The 21,166-nt window shown below is 53.2% G+C and overlaps 4 protein-coding genes across 6 annotated transcripts; 2 read left to right on the top strand and 2 right to left on the bottom strand.

The window, feature by feature from the left end:
- The first annotated feature begins 469 nt into the window (after window positions 1-469).
- GP1BA (glycoprotein Ib platelet subunit alpha) lies at window positions 470-9,661 on the top strand. The gene is made up of 2 exons (XM_082443882.1): window positions 470-5,189; window positions 5,418-9,661. Exon 2 carries the CDS (start codon window positions 5,424-5,426, stop codon window positions 7,128-7,130), a length of 1,707 nt encoding a protein of 568 aa, XP_082300008.1. The 5' UTR covers window positions 470-5,189; window positions 5,418-5,423; the 3' UTR covers window positions 7,131-9,661.
- On the bottom strand, window positions 9,273-12,210 carry SLC25A11 (solute carrier family 25 member 11). Its single transcript, XM_082443920.1, has 8 exons — window positions 11,974-12,210; window positions 11,221-11,373; window positions 10,931-11,137; window positions 10,654-10,744; window positions 10,482-10,572; window positions 10,296-10,395; window positions 10,164-10,215; window positions 9,273-10,027 (listed from the first exon to the last, which is right to left on the bottom strand). The coding sequence occupies exons 1-8, from the start codon at window positions 12,066-12,068 to the stop codon at window positions 9,872-9,874; spliced, it is 945 nt and encodes a 314-aa protein (XP_082300046.1). The 5' UTR covers window positions 12,069-12,210; the 3' UTR covers window positions 9,273-9,871.
- Window positions 12,211-12,382: 172 nt separating this feature from the next.
- RNF167 (ring finger protein 167) lies at window positions 12,383-17,054 on the top strand. 3 transcript variants are annotated; one of them, XM_082443911.1, is made up of 10 exons: window positions 12,383-12,506; window positions 12,643-13,141; window positions 13,226-13,306; window positions 14,558-14,683; window positions 14,789-14,876; window positions 15,066-15,156; window positions 15,386-15,491; window positions 15,632-15,725; window positions 16,375-16,455; window positions 16,541-17,054. In XM_082443911.1, exons 2-10 carry the CDS (start codon window positions 13,058-13,060, stop codon window positions 16,837-16,839), a joined length of 1,050 nt encoding a protein of 349 aa, XP_082300037.1. In that variant the 5' UTR covers window positions 12,383-12,506; window positions 12,643-13,057; the 3' UTR covers window positions 16,840-17,054. The 3 variants fall into 3 exon arrangements, with proteins under 3 accessions (XP_082300037.1, XP_082300038.1, XP_082300039.1); XM_082443912.1 differs by lacking the exon at window positions 14,558-14,683; XM_082443913.1 differs by lacking the exon at window positions 12,383-12,506 and having other exon boundaries at window positions 12,935-13,141; window positions 14,558-14,631.
- A 460-nt stretch (window positions 17,055-17,514) lies between these two features.
- PFN1 (profilin 1) lies at window positions 17,515-20,417 on the bottom strand. The gene is made up of 3 exons (XM_082443950.1): window positions 20,110-20,417; window positions 18,456-18,648; window positions 17,515-17,846 (listed from the first exon to the last, which is right to left on the bottom strand). The coding sequence occupies exons 1-3, from the start codon at window positions 20,239-20,241 to the stop codon at window positions 17,749-17,751; spliced, it is 423 nt and encodes a 140-aa protein (XP_082300076.1). The 5' UTR covers window positions 20,242-20,417; the 3' UTR covers window positions 17,515-17,748.
- Window positions 20,418-21,166: the final 749 nt, after the last annotated feature.

Genomic DNA, 21,166 nt, shown 5'->3' with positions numbered 1-21,166 from the left:
ACTTGTCAAAGGGGAGGAAGTCTAGTGACTGACTTAGGTTCACTCATGCAGCTGGGACAGAGTCATTCGCACGAAAAATTCTAAGGATGGGGTAGGAGTAATTTCTCAAAAGAAAAAAAAGAGGAAAAGCTGAATGGGTCTTGAGTACACCTCCAACTAACGACTTCTGCTCAAACTCTTTAAAAATGAACCACAACCAGAGCCCTGAATTGTATTTCTTTGGATGCATGCAACAGAAATCAACTCTACCTAACTTAATCCAACACAGACTTCTTGGAAAGATGCAGAAGCTCACGGGGTACAAGTGAACACTGGAAATCCAGGACTGCTAAGGGATTAGGTGAGGCTGAGGAGTTAGTAGCAGGAACTATTCCACAGCTTTTCCTGAGCACTTTGTTGAAATGAATCAAGTCCAGTTCTATTTTCTCTTCTTTTGTCACCTCATTCTCCATTTGAAATCCTAGGAGAGGAGTAATCTCTTAAAAGGAAATGGGGGTCCTTATTTTAGAGGAATAGATGCTGGATATAAAAATTACAAATATTCATCTTAGGTATTAGATGATAAAAAATGTGAGATGGCACAAAGCAGCACTCAAATGAAAAGTATAAATTAAGTGAATTTACCTGCAAAGCAAGAAAGATTGAAAATAAGTCAACGAAGATTTCAACTCAAGAAGGTAGAAAGAGAACATGAAAATAAGCTCATCAGAAACTAACAAAATGTTGTAAATCAACTATACTTCAATAAAATAAATTTTAGGGACTTCCCTGGTAGTCCAGTGGTTAGGACTCCCTCCCAATGCAGGGGGCCCGGGTTCCATCCCTGGTCGGGGAACTATATCCCAGATGCCGCAACTAAGAGCCCGCATGCTGCAACTAAAAAAAAAAAAAAAAGGTCCCACATTCCCGCATGCCACAACAAAGATCCCGTGTGCCGCAGCTAAGACCCGGCATGGCCAAGTAAATAAATAAATAAACAAAAATATTTTTTAAAAAGACAATCCTTTAAAAATAAATTAGTTAAAAAAAAGAAAAGAAGCTCAAAGTATGAGAAATTATTAAAGATAAAAGTAGACATCTGTCATCAAATAAAAAAAACCCAACAATTGACTAGTAAAAATAATAAATCTGGTTCTTTAGTTCAATAAAATAGACCAATCTTTGGCAAGTCTGGTGAATAAAGAAAGAAGGGCAGGGAGGAAGACAGAAAAGAGGAAGAGCAAAAATACAAACAAACAACATTAGGGGTCATAACTACACATATGGAGATTTTAACAAATGATAAAAGTATAAAATGCTCAAACTTGCAATAATAAATTGAACTGCCACATGAAATAGATATTTTATTAGAAAAATATCAGTTACCAAAATTGACTCAAGATGTAGAAACTTCAATAGACAAACAGAGTAGGAATTGGAAAGGTATCCAAGGAGCTTTCCCCCAAATGTCATCAGGTCCAGATGGTTTTATAGGTGAATTCCACCAAAACTGCATGGAAAATCCCTATGATCTCTAACTTTTCCAGAGGCTCTAAAAATTTCCAACCTATTTTACAAGGCCAGTATACCTCTGACAACAAAACAAAAGAACAGAATAAGACAAAGGCCCCTCAAAAGAAATCTATGGGCCACTCCTATTTTCTAACTTCGATGTAAAAGTTCTAAATAAAATGTGAGCAAACCAACCTATAATTATATCTAAAGAATAATTCATAATGGCCAAGTAGGGTTAATCCCAAACATTCAAAGATGCAAAATTAGAAACAATTCAGGACGTCGACATGTGAAGAAAATAAAACATTAGGGCCGGGCTTCCCTGGTGGCACAGTGGTTGGGAGTCTGCCTGCCAATGCAGGGGACACGGGTTCGAGCCCTGGTCTGGGAGGATCCCACATGCTGCGGAGCAACTAAGCCCGTGAGCCACAACTACTGAGCCTGCGCATCTGGAGCTTGTGCTCCGCAACGGGAGAGGCCGCGACAGTGAGAGGCCCGCGCACCGCGATGAAGAGTGGCCCCCGCTCGCCACAACTGGAGAAAGCCCTCGCACAGAAATGAAGACCCAACACAGCCAAAAATAAATAAATTAATTAATTAATTTAAAAAAAAAAACAAAAAACATTAGGACCATTTCAGTAGGTGCCAAAGTGTATGAATCTCTTCTCTCTGTCTGCAAAATCCTTCAACTTAGAAATCTTTGGAGAAGCAGAACCTGCCTCCTATTACAGAAGCTGAAAATGCCAGATACTTGCTTTCCCAGACTCCCTTGCAGCTGGGTCACAGGTACAAGACGAATCAGACTCACACCCAGACTCTGAATCAGGAGCTAGTATCACAAAGGGGTAGGGATGATGCAGGATTCTCTCTCTGCAGCCGGGAGGTTGTGGTAATGCTGAGTTCCTGGCTCAGCAGCTGCAGCGGAACAAGCTTCAGGGACCTGGTCTTGCAGCAGGTGCAGAGGTTTGCTCACCAGACTGGTTCTGCAGACTGGCTCTGGGCACTGCTCCTAGCTACACAGTCCCACGTCTGGTTCTGCAGCCCTCACTGAGAAGTCTGTGAAGTAGCCAACGTATTTTTATTTTTATTTTGGCCGCACCACGCGGCATGCAGGATCTTAGTTCCCCGACCAATGTCCCCTGCAGTGGAAGCGTGGAGTCTTAACCACTGGACTGCCAGGGAAGTCCAAAATGTATTTTTAATAAATTCCTTTTCAGCCTAAATTAGGCAGAACATTTCCTGTTACTTACAACTAAAAATCCTAATTGGTGCCAAAGTGGCAAAAAAACCAACCACCTTAGGGGCCTTACTCCACGTCAGGGCCTCTGTCTATGCAGCTCTCCCCCTCACTTCTTGCTGCTTAGTGCCTCGTTTCCTCCATGTTTTTCAAGTACTTTTTGCAGCTGGCAAATTATATAAATGGCAAATCTATGGATTAACTGCATCTGGCTCAAGTGTCCACCCCTTGTCCCGTCACCAGTCAGCAGATAGGGGCAGGCTCACGCAGCTGCATGGTGCCCCTTCTAGGGACAGTTATAGGACATTTTCATCATTGGAAGGGGCCATGGACCAACAGATATGATGGCTGACTTTCTGAAACAGGCACCTAACCTGGTCTTGGGAAATCCTAACAGGGTTTCCAGAGGAAGAAATCCTGGGCTGGAACTTCCCAGATAAGTAAGAGTTAGGCAGAAGGGGATAAGGGGTGAGAGGAAGGGTCCAGGCACAAGAAAGAGAATAACCTAGAGTGAAGGGTGGAGTGTTAAGAGATGGGGCTGGACAGGTGAGCAAGGGTCAGATCACGCGGGACCCTGTAGGCCACATTAGGGATGTTAGACTCCCTCCTGAGGGCTCCAAGGAGCCACTGGTGACTTTCAGGCAGTGGAAGGATATGAAAAAATCTGCATTTCTGAAAGACCACTTGGGTGGGGAGAAGGAGGGGAGTTAGAAAGTTGGGAGAGCATCGGGGAGGCTGCTGCAGTGAAGCAGTGGAGAGAACACGGCACCCCGGACAAGGAATGGTGGCAGGGGGGATGGGAAGGGGTGGGTTTGAGGGGCATTAGGAGGTAAAATCAGGGACTTCCCTGGCGGTCCAGTGGTTAAGACTCCACGCTCCCAATGAGGGGGGCCAGGGTTCAATCCCTGGACAGAACTAGATCCCGCATGCCGCAATGAAGATCCCACATGAGGCAACGAAGATCCCGTGTGCTGCAACTAAGACCCGGTGTAGCCAAATAAATAAACTAATTAATTAATTTTAAAAAAAAGAATTCTTAAAAAAAAAAAGGAGGTAAAATCAGCTGGACTTGGTAGCAGGTTGCATGTGGGAATGGAGGCGGGTAGTTAAGGATGACTATCAGGGATTTTGCTTGTACTGGTTGAAGGGCTACATAAATGAGTGGATGACAGAACCACTCACCAGGTTGGACAACACAGGAAGATTAGCTGTTTGGAGACAGATGATGAGCTCAGTTTTGAACATATTGCTTCAGGGCCTTTGGGAGAGCCAAGAAATCCAAAAGGCAGTGGGACATATGTGTTCGGGTCTCAGGAGAGGGGTCTGGGCTAGAGACAAAGATTTGAGAGTCACTGGGGGACAGGTGGTGGTCGAAGGCAAGGGAATGGATGAGGAGACTCTCAGGTGTTTGTGTAGCGTAAGAGAAGAGGAGGGCCAAAGACCGAATTCTGGGGGCATGTTAATTTTTCATGAAGGGCAGGGGAAGAAGAATCCACAAAGGACATTGAGAAGGGTCAGCCAGAGAGGCAAGAGGAAAACCAAGAAAAAATTACTCTCAGATAAACAACAGGGTCCTAATGTGTAGCACAAGGAACTGTATTCAACATCCTGGGATAAACCATAATGAAAAAGAATATGAAAAAGAATGTGTATGTGTGTATAACTGAGTCACTTTGCTGTAACAGCAGAAATTAACACAACATTGTAAATCAACTATACTTCAATAAAAAATAAGCTTAAAAATAAATTTAAAAAGAAAAAATTACTGTCATGAGTCCCAAAGTGGGAGTGGCCACAGGTGTTCAGGCTTCGGAAAACAAGTAAGATCATGTGGAGGAGTGTCCAGTGGATGGAGAGTGTTGGGGGTCAATGGTGACCATGGTAAGAACTGAGTCAATGGAGTGGGGGTGGGGGAGAAACAGCCTAGAGTGGGATGAGGAGGGAGAGGGAGGCGAGGGTTAAAGTTAGGCAATTCGAAGAACGCAGCTGTGGGACTTCCCTGGCGGTCCAGTGGTTAAGACTCTGCACTCCCAATGCAGAGGGCATGAGTTCGGGGAAGATCCCGCATGCCTTGTGGTGTGGCCAAAAAAAAGAAAAAAAAAGAAGAAAGAATGCAGCTGTGAAGGGGAAATGAGAGGGGCAGCTGGAGAGGTTTTTTTAAAAGCTGGAAGAGAGTGGTGGCCGGAGTCCACTCCCAATCTCCTGGTGTAGAAGGACAGTAGGCAAGAGCGGGACCAAAAGGAGGGCTTGGGGAAGGTTGTGGAAGGAGGTGATAAAGGCCTGTGTCCGGGAGGGAGACCGTTCCCCGGGTCCCCGGAGCCCCTATCAGGCTGGCATTTCCTCCCCATCTCCACCCCCTTCCTGCCGCTGACCAGGCCCTCCCTGGAGCTGGAAGAGAGAAGGACCAAGTCACACCCTGAAAGAAGCTCTGTGGCTCCGGAGGTCTTTCTGCTGGCCTGTAAGCTGGGGCCGGGGGAGGAGTGGGCCTGAGGGACGGATACCAGCCAAGGACCTGGAGCTAGCAGTTTAGGCTTTGGGGGGCAAGGGGAGGAGAGGGGAGTGGAGGCAGGGAGGTGTGGGAGCTGAGTTTCTGGAAGGGATCCTGGAAGCTGCAGTGCGGGCTAGGGCCTGGAGGAATACTGCCGGGGGGTGGAGGGGTGCCCACTCAAGCCCCCCTTGCCCACAGGTCCCCATGCCTCTCTTCCTCTTGCTGCTCCTGCTGCCAAGCCCTTCACACTCCCACCCGATCTGTGGCATCAGCAAAGTGGTCAGCGAGGTGGAAATGAACTGTGAAAATAAGGGTCTGAAGGCACCGCCTCCAGATCTGCAAGCAGAAACCAACATCCTCCGCCTGGGTGGGAACCCTCTGGGCACCTTCTCCATGGTGTCCATGGTGAATCTGACTCACCTCACTCAGCTGCACCTGGAGAAGAGCCAGCTGACCAGCCTGCAGACTGACGCGACGCTGCCCCGGCTGGAGACCCTGATTATATCCCACAATACGCTGAGAAGCCTGCCCTTGTTGGGACGGGCGCTGCCGGCACTCTATACCCTGGACGTCTCCTTCAACGAGCTGGCCTCATTGTCTCCTGATGCCCTGGATGGCCTGAGCCACCTCCATGAGCTCTACTTGCGTGGCAACAAGCTGAAGACTCTGCCCCCGCGGCTCCTGCAGCCCACGCCCAAGCTGAAGAAGCTCAACCTGGCTGAAAACGGGTTGAGTGAGCTGCCCCCTGGGTTCCTGGATGGGTTGGAGGAACTTGACACCCTCTACCTCCAGCGGAACTGGCTGCGCACAATACCAAAGGGCTTCTTTGGGGACCTCCTCCTGCCTTTTTCTTTTTTCCACGACAACACCTGGTTCTGTGACTGCGGGATCCTCTATTTCAGCCGCTGGCTGCAGGACAATGCCAACAACGTGTACATATGGAAGGAGGGTGTGGACGCCAAGGCCATGACCCCCAACGTGACGAGCGTGGGGTGTGTCAACTTGCCCAACACGTTTGTCTACACCTACTCAGGGGAGGGCTGCCACACCCCTGGCGACAGGGACAGCATAGACTACGATGTCTACGAAGAGGATGACGAGGTGCCTACCACAAGGGCTGCGGGCAGCTTCTCTACCCACACCAGCGCCCACACCACCCACTGGGGCCTGCTTTACTCAGTGCCGACTGCTCCGCTGGGCCCCCAAGTGTCCTCCTTGCCTCCAACTAAGGAACAGACCACGTTCCGAATTTCTACAGGACCCATCACATTTTCCAAAACTCTAAAACCCACCCCAGAGCCCACAGCCCCGAGCACCTCAGAGCCCACAGCCCCGAGCACCTCAGAGCCCACAGCCCCGAGCACCTCAGAGCCCACAAGCGAGACCTCAGAACCCACCATATCCTTAACCTCCACAGAACCCACTTCACTTCCCACTATCTTAGAATCCACCACAGCCACCATCTCTGAATTTGTCAACCTCCTGAAGGCCCAGGGGGTGGCTCAGTGGAATGCGGAGAGTTCCAGAAACGACCCTATCCTCAACTCTGACTTCTGCTGCCTCTTCCTGGGCTTCTATATCTTGGGTCTCCTCTGGCTCCTCTTTGCCTCTGTGGTCCTCATCCTGCTGCTGTTCTGGGTCCAGCACGTGAAACCACAGGCCCTGGCCACAGTCACGCACACCTCACATCTAGAGCTGCAGAGGGGAAGGCAAGTGACAGTGGCCCGGGCCTGGCTGCTTTTCCTCCAAGGCTCGCTCCCCACTTTCCGCTCTAGCCTCTTCCTGTGGGTGCGGCCTAATGGCCGTGTGGGGCCTCTGCTGGCAGGACGGCGGCCCTCAGCCCTGAGCATGGGTCGTGGTCAGGACCTGCTAGGGACAGTGGGCGTTAGATACTCTGGCCACAGCCTCTGAGGCGGGGTGGTTTGGGGACCTCGAGAGAGACTCTGATGGGCTTTCCTATTGGGATCTAGCTGGGGGCGGGTGGGTACAGAGTACAGGGTCGGGGGAGGGCTTCATTACTGCTTCTTTGTCAGGAGCCTCCTCTGCCCACCCCGGGCACACAATCCCAGACCCAGCATATCTGGAGAGGTAGTGAGATGGAGGAGTTGGGTGGGTCACAGAACAAAGAGAGCTCCTGATGCTGCATGGACGGCAGGGTTCCCAGACCACTAGGTTATTACCATCACTTTGGGGAAGTTTTAGGAAAAAGCAAACAACAAACAGAACATAGCACGGTTCCCACATGTATCCATGTATTGAAGGAAACTTGGGAAGAGATGTCAAGATATGAGCCCTGATCGTCTCTGGATGGTATAAATACAGGTGGTTTTATTTTCTATTCCTCTGCTTAGCATTTTCTGGTTTTCCACCATCATATATTATTTGTATCATAAAAATAATTTAAAAATAAAATGTTCGTTCTTTTGGAGAGGGAAACGAGGCTGGGGCACCGTCACCAGTATTCCCAAGGCCCCAGCTGCCCCACCCTAGTTGCACTGCTCACCCCCAAAAGCTCTAGTCTTGGCCTGCACTTCCCCTGCCTGGGGTGCCTTTTCCCTCCTCCAAGGGTAACCACCCACCAGGCCAACCACAAGCAAGTTCCAGCTCAAGATCCAGAAGTTTCCTGGGAGCTCAGTGGTACTACTGAGGCTATCTGCCTGCAACCTGCAGTACTAGGAGGACAGGTGGGTGCCTCCTGGCACCTGTGGCCTCAGAAACGCAGCTCTCCTGCTCTGCCCGGGGCAGCAGGACTGGGGAGGGGAGGGCCTGGCAGTGAGTGCCATCTTGGTGGGTTTTACTGAACTACTCTCGGTTTCCTGCTGTCAAGCCAGGAGGTAGGCAGATGGAGCCCAGTTCTCTCCCCTGGTGCCATGGATTCTGCCATTCACCTGACCACATTGGGTAGGGCTTTCTCTCCTGCCTCCAGCCCAAGCCAACACTTAGGGCCCAGAGAATGGGAGTGAGGGTTGAGCCTTTCTGGCTCCACGGAGACCCCTTCCTCCAGATGGTGCAGGAAGAATCCTCCTAACCTGAAACCCTGACCGCATCTTTCTCCTGCTCTGAACTCTTTCCAATATAGAGAACAACTCCTGAGCTTGGCGATCGAGGACTTCCGTGCACCAACCCATCTAACAGTGAGGCTTCCCCTCCCACAGCAGACACTTCACAGCCTGTGCTCCAGTTATTACAAACTTTGCAGAGATCACCTGCTCCCCAGCGTTTCTCCTCTAAGCCTTTGCTCTCAGTGGGGCAGGGGTGCTGCCCCGCCCCACTTCCCTGGCCAGTCGGGTACTGTGCACCGTCTCTCCTCGCCCAGGCTGGCGCGGGTGCCCCACATCACCCTGCAACGGTCTGTTGCTGACTCCCAGTTTCCCTGTGTCATCCTCCCCTCTGGACTTAGCACTCCTTAAGGACAAGGTCCAGGCTTCAAGTGTCTCAAAGCGGCCCCTGTGGCCCAGGCCAGCATGTGTATGGAGAGGGTAAGAAAAGAGGCAGAGGTGGGAGGGCCCGACTGCACCGCCAGGCTGCTGAGCTCAACTTCTTCTACTGACGAGGTTCTGCCAAGGCGACAGTTCCCACCTGCCGTCTGCCTGTCCCCTGGCCTGCCTGTCCCTTGGCCTGGCTCTGGAGAAGCCTTCGGGCCTCGTGCAGCCCAGCCCTCCTTCCAATTGACCTTCCTATGCCCTTTTATGCCCCAAGAGGTTCCTAAGCTCCTTGAGGGCAGGGCCTGGGAGTCTCACATCTCCTAAAGAAATGGAGAAGGCAGTCACTCTCCCCAGCCTACAGCCCACATCAAGCCTCCAGGCTCTGGGGGCCCGGCTCCGTGCCCACTCTGCCCCCGACAGGTCAGCCTTCCCCTCTCAGACTCTGTTCCCTCCCTCTTCAGGCTGCGGAAACAGTCACCAGACCCCAGAGGTTTTTCCTGGGGATTACATGAGACGACCTGGGCGTCTGTTGCATTCTTGAGTGAGGGGCTGGGAAGCAACACACAGGGCCTGGAGTTTGGGTTTTTCTCACCCTTCAGCTGCTGCGACATGACTGATTTACATAACATTTGCATAAAAACAGCGGATACTTTTTCTTTAATAATTTTTCTTAAAAACTCCAGTTCCTGTTCTCCAGGGGCATCCGCTTCTTTGTCCAGTCTCCTCCCCCTCCTGCGCCCACAACTCTCCAGATTTGGGGGTGGTGTCATCAATCCAATTTATTGATTACGTCCTCAGTGAGAGGGAGGAAGGAAGGGCCATGTCCTCCCACTGCAGACCTTTGATCATCTTGACAGCTTCGGCTCTCTCCTGTCCCCTCAGCTCTGCCTTGGTTTCCCCACTGAGAAGGGGGGCCTTCTGCTGTACTATGTGCCCTGAAACTAATACCCAAGAGGAGGCCAGAAATCTGCAGGGAGCTTTCCACCTCCGTGCAAGGCATAGGCAGGGACAGAGAGATCATGATGATTAGGACAAGGAGGGCGAGCTGGAGCAGGGGCAGGACAGACCAAAAGTCCTTTATCACAGAGGAGGGAACCATACTGTGGAGGGAAAATAAATAGAGGGGCCCAGGGCAGCAGAGTCTAGGTCCCCTGGGGGGCACACTGACTGTAGGAGCAGCGGGCGAGTGGGAGCCCCGGCACAGCGGCTCCAGGCCCCTCGCTCGCCTCAGCCACTGAGGAAGAGACGCTTGTAGGCCTTGTTCATCTGCTCCAAGAAGATGAAAGTGAGGACAGTGTGGGGACCCAGGCGGGCATAGTATGGTGTAAAGCCCTTCCACAGACTGAAGAAGCCCTCGTAGCGGACGACCTTCACCAGCACATCCTAGACAGTCAGGCAGGCACGGCACTGAGGCTGGGACCTGGCCTCTGGGACCCTCTTCCTCTTACCCAGCTATCCCCCACCCCCACTCCCAGGGCATCCAATCCTGCAGCCCAAGCCCCTAGCCCTGCTTCCTCACCAGCCCGTTCTTGTATTCCGGCTTCCCATCAATCATTCGCATGTTCTGGATCCTGAAGGAGAGGAGGCAGGGGCATGAGAGACATAAAGGGGGCTCTCCCGTCCGTCTTCAGGCCCAGGTCTGCATACTCACCGGGTCTTGACAATGTCCACAGGCATAGAGGCAGCAGTGGTGACCAGGCCGCTGATCATGCTGGCACAGAAGTGGCACAGGATGTTGTCAGAGAAGTAGCCTGGAGAAGCCAGAGCAGGGGGTGGCAGTCAGCTCACAGCTGGCCCAGGCTAGGCTGGGAGCTGAGGGCCCAGCTCTGGGTCTCACCTGAGTCCAGTAAAAACTGCTTGGACTGGGAGTAGGAGGCGAGCTGGGCGGCATTGACGACGACGGCCCGAGCCATGGTAGGGATGCAGCCCTGGGGTGGGTGGGATGGGGGAGAAGTCAGAAATGTCCAAGACCTGACCCCACATCCCCAGTCTCCAGCCCCTTCACTCACCCTCCAAAGTGTGGGGACGCCCTCTTCCCGGACAATTCGAATCAGAGCATTAAACACGTTTTTGTAGCCACGGCGCTGGTCAGCTGGAAGCCTGGTGGGAAGGTAGGGAGAGGCCAAGTTTGGGATAGACCACCCTGCCCCCACAGGAGCAAAGAAAGGGAAGCCAGAATGCTGTGAACAGGTGAATGCTGTGCTCTAGATCTAGAATAAGAAATCAGTTCTTTCATTCTAGATTCCAGGGAATGGGGCTGGGGGCAGGCTCAGACCTGGAACTCACCGGCCATCAGCGGTCATGCGGATAAGAGCCACCTCAGCTGGTGTTCCCACAAAGGCACCAGTTGCACCTGCAGTCATGCCAATCAGGGCCTTCAGCAGAAAGCCAGGGGGTGTACCATCAGCCCCAGTCAGGCGCTCAAACAGCACAGTATAGATACCAAGGCGAGTAGTGGTATAGGTGGCCTGGCGCAGCAGGCCAGCTGACAGCCTGGGGAGCGAAGGGGTCAGTGCATCAAGCCAAAGTCTAGAGCTGTCAACCCACACCCTACCCCCATCCTTTGGCCCCAGTACCCGGTGTAAATGCCTCTCAGCCCTTCTGCCCTCAGAATGCTGGTGAGGGCATGGAAGCTGGTTTTGTACTCTCGTGTCTTGGCTCCTTCCCCACTCAGCTGCATCCGGTTCTTCACCAGGTCCAGGGGCTGCACAAAAACTGTAGCTCCCATCCTGGGGGAAGACAGGGGTGGAGTCAAGGGCTAGGTGTCCCAGATCTACCAAGGCCCCCTGGAGCCCGGCAACAAGAGATCACAAAGGGCAGGGCCTGCCATGCGATTGACTACATATTCAGGAGGCTGGTGGGCATGTATACAAGAGTCTCTGCGTGTACCAAGAGCAATGGGTCTGAAAAGTCCAGCGGTCCAGTAGGGGCCATGCAATGAAAGTGTTCCATGCAGCTCCCAGGGTGTCAAGCAGTGACCCAGAGACTGCATCCAGTCCGACCCAAGGAGGAGAGGTGGGCATTCATGACCTGGGACTCCACGTAGTCCAGCAGGAGCCATGCAATGACCTGAAACCCCAAACAGCCCCGCAGAGCCAAGCAATGGGTTGGGAAACTCAGGTGGCCTGGTGGGGGTCGTGTATGCAGCCCAGAAGGGGCCCTGCGATGGGTGAAAAGATCCTAGCAGCCCATCAAGGACCTCGTAATACGATGGGGACAGCAATGACCCCGTGTCACCTCGGTTCACTGCAACACACCCAAAGAACAGGGCCCGGTTCCTGGCACCCGTCCCTGCCTCCTCCTGTCCCATCCCTGGGGCCTGAGCTTACCCGGCCAGGCCCCCAAACAGGAACTTGACGGACTTAGGAGAGGTACGGGGCTTCCCGTTCACCCCAGAAGCCCCGGGACTCGCCGTCGCCGCCATCGCCACTCAATGGCCCTCGGCTCCCGGACCCGTGCGCGCGCGGCCCCGCTCGCGCCCAAGGTGACACCGCGCGCGCAACAGGGGCGAGGGCGCGCGCGCACGCCCCGGAGCTCAGGTCCAGCGCCAGCTGGAAGTTGGCGCAGGCGCGAGCGCAAAGGCGTCCGGGAGTAAGGCGGAGCTGAAGGAGGAGCTTCAAGAATGGGTGAGGGTGCAGCTATTCAGGCAGCCAGAGCACAGGCGCAATTTTCGTCGAATTGGAGTCGCGGGAAAATAGAGGAGGTTATTTGAAGATCTCGCGAGATCGAGTGAGCTAGACTAGCCAGAATTAGGCGGTCTCTCGCGATAATACAGGAAGCCGTCAGCAGGTGGGAGGGAGCGTGGTGACGACTCTCGCGAGACTTGAAGGTACGGCGGCTGCGGCCAGAGGGAGCAGGAGAGGTTCGTAAACCGGGCCCCTGAGGGATTCCGGGCACTAGCGGAGAAGCGACTAAGTCGTCTTCTGGGACCTCGGTGCTCCTTTCATCTCCACAGGCACTCTCTCCACCTCTAACCTTTCTTTTAATCGGCCTTTTAGGACCGGAAGTCCTTCGTCTTGAGCGTCCATTGCTGGAAGCGGCCTGACTTTCTTTGCCGGAAACCCTTTTCCAGGGGATAGAAAGACGGCCCACCTGGTCGGAAGTCCCACCTCCTTGAGCTCCCCCACCCTTCCAGAAGTTTTTCTGTCACCTGTGCTTGCCTCCGTTCTCTTTCCCCGTTTTATTCCTGTACCAGAAAGGGGTATTTTTGGTGTCTCCCGGCTCCATTAAACGGGTTGGCTGTCTCACTCCCCGAATCGGGGGTCCTTCCCCGCGCCCCCATGTAGCTGGGAAGTGGGACCTGGGGGTGGTTGAACCCCTGGGATCCTGAAGGAGGGCAAGAGAGGGCGCAGAACTCCGTTTCTGCTCCTGTTATCGGGACGCGGCCTCCTCCGCCTCTCCCCTCCCGCTACCATGCACCCTGCGGCCTTCCCGCTTCCTGTGGTTGTGGCCACTGTGCTGTGGGGAGCGGCCCCCACCCGGGGGCTCATTCGAGCGGTGAGTCTGAGGGACCGTTAGGAGAAGGGCGCTGAAGGGATAGGTTGCAGGTTGAAGGGCAAACGTGGACTCTTTTGTCCGCAGATCTCGGACCACAATGCCAGCATGGACTTTGCAGACCTCCCAGCTCTCTTTGGGGCTGCTTTGAGCCAGGAGGGACTTCAGGTGATTTTCTTCCCTCTTTCCTGTTTCTCTGAATTCTCCCTGCTGGGTAGGGGTTGAGGAGCCTTTCTTGGGTGAAGCTGGAGGTAGGAAAAGAGTCAAGTTAGGAACTAAGTGCAAGAGCACATCTAGTGTGGTGGAATCCAGAATCTGGAGGGAGAATACAAAGTCTACTCCTAGGACTCTGAGCCTTAGAAGGGAGACTGAAAGTGGACTAATAAAAGGCAGGATGAGTGGTGCGTATCAGTAGGGTGTCTAGAGCCAATTACTGGTTTTATGACCTTGGACAAATTATCTCTTTGAGTCTTAGTTTGTTTTACTGTAAAATGGGATAGTAATAGAAGTTATCACATGTATTATTTTGAGAATTAAATTAGATAAACAATTTTGTAGTAGTTTTTCACAAAGACTGCCACATAGCAAGAACTTAGTTGGGTCATAGATATCAGTATAGTTGTTTGTAAGATAGGTAATTGGAAAATTAAAGGGAGGTGTTAAAAAAATTCAACTGAGTAGATTTTAAAGCTCTTACTGGCTTTTATTTAATGACCCATGAATCAGGCAGCATTCCACCGAGCAGAAAGGATCTTTGAAGAACTATACAAAATGAAAGACTCACAGCCAGAAGGGGGTGGGGCAAGGAAGTTATACTAGCAAAGATTTGTTTGTCTGTGGCAAGATCTCCTTTCTTTAGGGGACTGCAGGGGGTCTACCAGGCAGATTACCTCACTAGTGCTGACCAAGTAACTCCAGATAGAGTGGTTTAAGATTCTATTCCTGGGGGAGGCTAAAATTATAATTAAGTATTGAGTTTGGTGACGTGGGGGTCAGCACAAATAACTCCATTTGGGTTTGGTCTTGTGTATTTTTTAAACAGGAGAATATGTTCCCTAAGAGTATGTATTAGAGCAGGGAATGTGAAACAACTTGAGAAAGTGACGTGGATGAATGGAGAATTGAATTACAATCAGTGGGAAACTGGAAGGCAAAAGAATTAGGAGTGTGGAGTATATATTAGCTTATCTGGGAAAGGGGGAGGGATGATGGAGGGTCTGGTAAAGGGATGTTGTTTGATGTGATTGCATCTTCAGGAGGCTAAGAGAAGAGGTAGATGTCTGACTTTGGTGGGATGCTCAGACCCCAGGAATGAGCTCAGACCCCACTGACCTGTGGGGGCCAGTGTGCTTGGTGGGACCTGTGGGGAGCAGCACCTAGGGAGATGAAATCCAGCTGTTGTTTGCTTCTCTTCTCCAGGGCTTCCTTGTGGAGGCTCACCCAGACAATGCCTGCAGCCCCATTGCCCCACCACCCCCAGCCCCGGTCAACGGGTCAGTCTTTATTGCACTGCTTCGAAGATTCGACTGCAACTTTGACCTCAAGGTTGCTGAATGTGGAGTGGGAGCTGGGAGGCTGAGGGTAAAAAAGGCACCAGGAATGAAAGGTGGCAAGGCCCATGATGGCTCCTTATCTGCCTTGTCTCCCTAGGTCCTAAATGCTCAGAGGGCTGGGTATGGTGCAGCTGTGGTACACAATGTGAATTCCAATGAACTTCTGAATATGGTGTGGAATAGTGGTAAGGTTGGAGGATCTGGACAGCTCGGTTTTCAGTAGAGCTTAGACTGAGAGATGGCGGGAGGGCTGAAGCCTTAGGGAAAAAAAATCAGTCCTTTAGGTGGAATGGGGCAAGAGAGCCAAATGCCAGGGTTACCAAAGGATTCGTATGGAAGGTTGGGTCCCAAGTGTAATGCCCTAATCCCTGCAGAGGAAATCCAGCAGCAGATCTGGATCCCGTCTGTGTTTATTGGGGAGAGAAGCTCCGAGTACCTGCGTGCCCTCTTTGTCTACGAGAAGGGGTAGGACGTGTCCCTCCTTCCCACTCTTCCTTCAGCACTTCCGTGCCAACCTGGAGCCCAAGCCCGTGCCCCAACCATTCAGCCTCAGGCCCATCATGCTCTGCCTCTTGGTACTTTCCTCCCATCCCCTTCCGCCTCCATGGGCCCTGTCCAGAGCCAGTTACTTTGTCCCTCTTCCTTTGTCCCTTTGCCTTTCCTGCCCCTCTGATATTCGTCTTCCTTTTCCCAGGGCTCGGGTGCTTCTGGTTCCAGACAATAGCTTCCCCTTGGGCTATTACCTCATCCCTTTCACAGGGATTGTGGGACTGCTGGTTTTGGCCATGGGAGCAGTGATGGTGAGTAGCTCAGGGACCAAGATGGGAAGAGCTGAGGCCTTTAAAGCCAGACTGGCTCTGGGGTTGCAAGATAGGGCTGGTTTGTATGGGATTGTCCGGATTTTTCTCTAAGACTGATCATCCACTCCCCCTTTCACCAGATAGTTCGTTGTATCCAGCACAGGAAACGGCTCCAGAGGAATCGACTGACCAAAGAGCAACTGAAACAGATTCCTACACATGACTATCAAAAGGGTGAGGAGGGTGGAGGAGAGCAGGCCTTTCCCACTATTTCACTGGTTCTGAAGGAGTTGGAGCCCAGGAGGAAAGAGGCAGAGATGGCAGGGAGGTGTCAGCTTGAGATGCCTCCTTTCCTCCTCTTTTTACGCATACATACAATGAGGACAGGACAGGATTAGAACAGGAGATGGAAAGCAAAAATGATTAAATGTAATAGTTGGGGTTGGTGGGGGGGAGATGGAGGACCTTGCTCATAAGAGGGAAGGTGGAGAAAGCAGAAAAATGGAAGGAGTGGGGAAGATTCCGCCAGAGAAGCAAGACACAGGTAAGGAGGGGCTGGGTCTTAGGCACTGGAGCCTCCAGTGCCCATATAAGGCTATGGCAGAAGCCCTGCCCCATTTCTGCTCCTCCCACTCCCTATCTCTCCACCCTCACACCTCCCCCCAAAAACCCACTTCCCTTCTTACCTCTGTTTCTCTACTTGTTCTAACCTCGGATTCCTCATGTTCTATCCTGCTCCAGTCTCAGCTCTTCTACTGGCTCTGTAGAACCAGAGAAGATAACTTTTGCAGGGTTTAGCTCCACCACAGGCCTCCCAGAGTGAGTTCTTGTGGGCCCTGGTCCAGAATGGCTCAGTAAAAGAACTCCTTTCTTCTTCCACCAGGAGACCAGTATGATGTGTGTGCCATCTGCCTGGATGAATATGAGGATGGGGACAAGCTGAGGGTGCTTCCCTGCGCTCATGGTGAGGCCCTCACTTCCTGTGCCCGTGCCCCCCTCCCCCACTCCACCAGCAGGTACCACACGCTTCACCTCATTCCTCTTGGCAGCTTATCACATCCGCTGTGTGGACCCCTGGCTCACTCAGACCCGGAAGACCTGCCCCATCTGCAAGCAGCCTGTTCATCGGGGTCCTGGGGATGAGGAGCAGGAGGAAGAAACCCCGGGGCAAGAGGGTGATGAGGAAGGGGAGCCAAGGGACCACCCGGCTTCAGAACGGACCCCACTTCTGGGCTCCACCCCCACACCTCCCACCTCCTTTGGCTCTCTAGCCCCAGCTCCCCTAGCCCTTCCTGGGTCTTCCACAGATCCCTCACCCTCTACCTCTGCAGCTGCCATCCTGGTCTAGTAGTCCCCTTTCCCCTCTCCCCTCCACCTCTGATGACCTATTTGCACAGCTCCTCTTCCTCTCTACAGTCTTCTACGTTGAGGGATAGGAGACGAGGAATAGGAGACGTTTCCACCCCAGGTTTCTCCCTTACCCAACTCCATCCTCTTGAAGGGGTTGGGGGTACAAAGGGATGGGGTTTTCATTTATTGGGTTAATAAAATTGTTTTTGTGGACTAAGGGTGAGATCATTCTCACACGGGTAAACTTATCATTTTGGGGAATTGCCCCTTTCTGCCATGCATGGGCAAGGGAAGCGGGGAGGCTAACCTGTAGTCCTAAGGGCAGCCCCAGTAGGCATCTGTTGTGACTCTGAGAGGGGGAGCCCCACCCACATTTGAGGATGACTCAACTGGCCCTGCCTTGCACGCAGGCCTGGACCCATTCTTAGTCTGGATGGCTCTATTCCATTATCCACCAATTCACTTAGCACCCTGAGGACCTAGGTAGGGCTGGCCCACCTGGCCAGGTAGGCCTGAAGCAGGTGTTTAGTCCTGGACATGAAAGCAAGCTCAAAACCCTAGACTTTGTAGTGCCTCAACCCTTCTGCTGCTTCTAACCCCAAGCCAGGATGAAGGAGGCAGACCACAGTGGCTGTCCTCCATCCTGACACCCAGGCTAAAACCACACAGCACCTTGTCAGTATAATCTTTTTTATTCAGGAAAAAAAACCAAAAAAAAAAGTTTTCCAACCACACACAGGAGGGGTATGGGTTGGGGGAAGGGTGTCTGTCCATCCAGCCCAGGCCCCCAGCCCATGTGGTTTTGGCAGCAATAAGGGGTGTGGGGTAATGGCCCAAAAAATAAAAATGGTGTATGTATGTGTGGGAAGGAGAGGGGTGCAAAAGCAGTGGGGAGTGACAGACGAGGTCAGTACTGGGAACGCCGCAGGTGGGAGGCCATTTCATGACATTTCTTGTTGATCGTACCACCGTGGATACCTTCTTTGCCCATCAGCAGGACTAGCGCTGGAGGAAAGAGAAAGGAGGCTAGGACCCAGGTGTCACAATCCCACCCCCGGCCAGCTGTTCAGCAGCTGTCCAGCCCTGGGGGCTGTAACCCAACCTCATCTCTCCCAACCCCCCACACACAGGCAGGCTGTCAGTCACCCTGAAACAATAGGGCTTTTCAAAAGAGGAAAATCAAGCTTAAAGGCTGGAAAGGAACACAGTAAAATTTAGAGGTCAAAGGCTTGTGGACAGTTGACTCGTGTTCAGGCTAGAAACGGCTGTGGATGAGCCTGCCACCTCCAATTTTTAAGAAAAGAGCTCAAAACACAAGAGCTAAGTGCTGGCTTATGACCAACAGTCTACCTCCTCCAAGAAAATAGTTTCTCATCTGAAAAGGCTCAAGGCAAGAAGGAACTTAAGAGGTAATACAGTTCAACTTCTTTACACTGTAAGATGAGGAACTGAGAACTGAAGGGACAATCCAATGTCCCAGCATCCAGCAGGCTGGGAGTAGAAACCTGGTCTGATCCCTTCATACTGGGTGATCCACACAGAAGAACCCAAAAGATTAATAGAAGGAAGTACATTAGATTTTGGAGCTAGAGAAAGGGTAAGACTCAAACTCACTCTTGGTAGTCAGGGTGACAGTGATATTGAAGGTGGGGGCTCCGCAGCTGCTCTTGGTACGAAGATCCATGGTAAAGTCCCCTTCCTGCATCATTGAGTCCCGGATCACAGAACATTTCTGGCCCCCAAGCGTTAGCCCATTCACGAAAAAACTTGACCGGTCTTTGCCAACCAGGGTACCAACCTCAGCTGGCTGGAAGGGGAATCAAGCACCCATCAAGTTAGTCAGTACACCAAGGTTCCCACCTTCTTCTCCAAGGACCCACCTGCCTTCCATTTCTCCAGGAAGCTAAACCCCCTGGGGGGGGGAGATGTGTATGTTATGTGCTTTGTACACATCCATGAAATTTGAGATACTCAGGACTGTTGGAAGTTAGTACACCAAAAAAACACGATCTTCAAACCTAGAGAACGGTAATAAGGGACAACATATTCCTCTGGAGACTTAGATGTCGTTTAATAGGGAAAGCAAACCCAGGAAATAAAGGGGGACAAAAACCAGTTAAGAGACTGGAGTGGAATGGAGTGGGGAGCCTTTGGATGCTCAGAACTCCTTCAGGAAAAGCAGAAGCAAAGAGGGGAAGGGAGGGGGCGGGCAAAGCAGGCGAAGCAACTTTGCCCTTATTTGGTCAAAGGTTCTGCAGGAGTTGTTAGGGGCCCGGACGCCTGGGTCTCCAAGTAACCTAGAGTTTAGGTCCAGGTATTTATGCTCTAAGATGAAGCAGATGCCTGGGGGCTTTCCGGGAAAGTTGAAAAACTTTTGGAGGGGACCTGGGTCTAGACCCGGCAAGCCAGCTCTCGGGTCTAGATACCCAAGGGAACGTATCTCCCCCTCCCCCTTAACACCCCAAATCCCCACATCCGGTACCCTCCCGCCCGGAAATCCCCTTCCCCCCATTTCGAACTTCCGCTCCCCCTCCCCACTTCCGGGCAGTGTGGACAGAGGAGGTGGTGATGGGGACAGCAGTAGTCGTCCCTTGTTCCTTCACTTATACTGTCCTAGAACTTCTCACAAAGTTCCCCTGCTCCAGGCCCCGCCGGATGGCGGGAAGGGAGGGTGAGGGGACTTCCGGGGCTGGCCTCACAGGAATGTTGAGTCCAACGTGCCGACTTGGGGTGGGGGGAGGTCGTGTGGCGGCCTAGCCCTCTCTTACGGAGTTGGGAGGGGCAGGGAGCCCACGGAGGACAGGCATAGGACCCAGGCCATGCGACTGGGGCTCCCTCCCCCATAAAGAGGAACAATGGTGGAGGGGGAGCGAGCTGGCGGCCGGAAGTGGAGCTAGGGGTCCAGGGGTCCCCAAGTCCCTTCTCAATCACAATCCCGAGCGGAAATTGCGGTGCGTGCCCGACCCACCCTGGAGGAGGCGGAAGTGGGCCGCCGCACCGGGCGGTGCGCCCCTCCCCGCCCTGTGTCCCGGATGTAACGCCCCGTCGCGGAAAGCGGGGCGGCGGGCTGGCTAGGCGCCGCCGCCCGGGGCGTAGGACTCAAGCGGCCAGGGAGGGACCCGCTCACGTGCAGCCGCCATTCGCGCCACTTCCAGGACAAGGACCGGGTCACGGCCTTTCGCTGCCCTCCCCAGACCGCGCCCGCCACCACCCAAGTCCCTCCCTCAGGGTGCAAGCCCGGCCAGTCTCCGCGCAGGCCTCGCAGTACCGTGATGTTGACGAAGGTCTTCCCGGGGACGGCGGCCCAGACGGAGGGCGAGTCCTTATAGCCCACGATGGCCGCGTCCTGACACATCCCGTCCGCCATGAGGTTTTCGATGTAGGCGTTCCAGCCGGCCATGGCGCTGCTACTGGGGTGCTCTCGGGGCTGCTGCTGGGGCCACGGGCTGGGCTCGGGCTGCCTCGGGCTGGCGGGCGGGGGAAGGCGGAGAGCTTGGGGCACGCGCTGCTGTCCGGACCGCGGCTCTGCTAGCAGTGCAGCAGCCCTCGCACCGCCACTTCCTGCTCCTCCCCACCCCCCTAGATTTTTATTTGCAAAGGGAGGTGGGGGCGGGGCCTGCTCCCCATCCCCTCCCTCCCTCTCCTCGCCTGCCCAGATAGCGAACTTTGCAAATGCAATTTAAAAAATCCCTCCCCCTACTGCAAAATTTGCAGAGTTCGATGGAAAGCGACGCAAGAAGGATGGGGGGCGGGGGTGGGTTAGGGTTAGGGCTCCCTCCGCTTCGCATAGAATATCAGTCAGACTTTGGTGTACGGAAAGGGAGTGAGCCAGAGGGAGGAAGGAAAGTGAAAAGAGAAAGAATTAGCAAACTGCAAATTTAGCAAATTAAAGAGGGTTCGGGTAACTCAGGGTTAAACGGAATGACTCCCCCTTCCCCCACCTCTGCCGGGGCGGGGGGGGGTTGGGGGAAAGGAACGGCGGGCGGCGGCGGCGCCTGCGCCCGCGCCTGCGCCCGGGCCGGGAGGGAAAGCGCGTGGCGCGGTTGGGGTTGGCAGCTGGCTTCGCGGGCGCACGCCCGGGCGCACCGGGCGGGACGGATTTGGACCCCTTGCGAAGGAAGGCCGGCCGGGGACGTGTCTCCCGCAGGGCGGAAGGGGCGGGGGCGAGGCGTGCGCATTGCCGCTTCTAACCCCTTGATTTTATTTATTCAAGAAATAAGGGAGTAAAGGGAAATTTGACAAAATACCCCGGCCGTTTTCAGAGTTGAAGGCATCCACCAGGGACACTTCTGTCCCCAGCATCTACCCGGGCGGCACAAGTGGCA

This window comes from Balaenoptera physalus (genome assembly GCF_965194825.1).
Source record: "Balaenoptera physalus genome assembly, chromosome: 20".
Taxonomy (NCBI): Eukaryota; Metazoa; Chordata; class Mammalia; order Artiodactyla; family Balaenopteridae; genus Balaenoptera; species Balaenoptera physalus.
The sequence above is the reverse complement of the archived record's forward strand: the minus strand, read 5'-3'. Positions and strand labels throughout refer to the sequence as shown.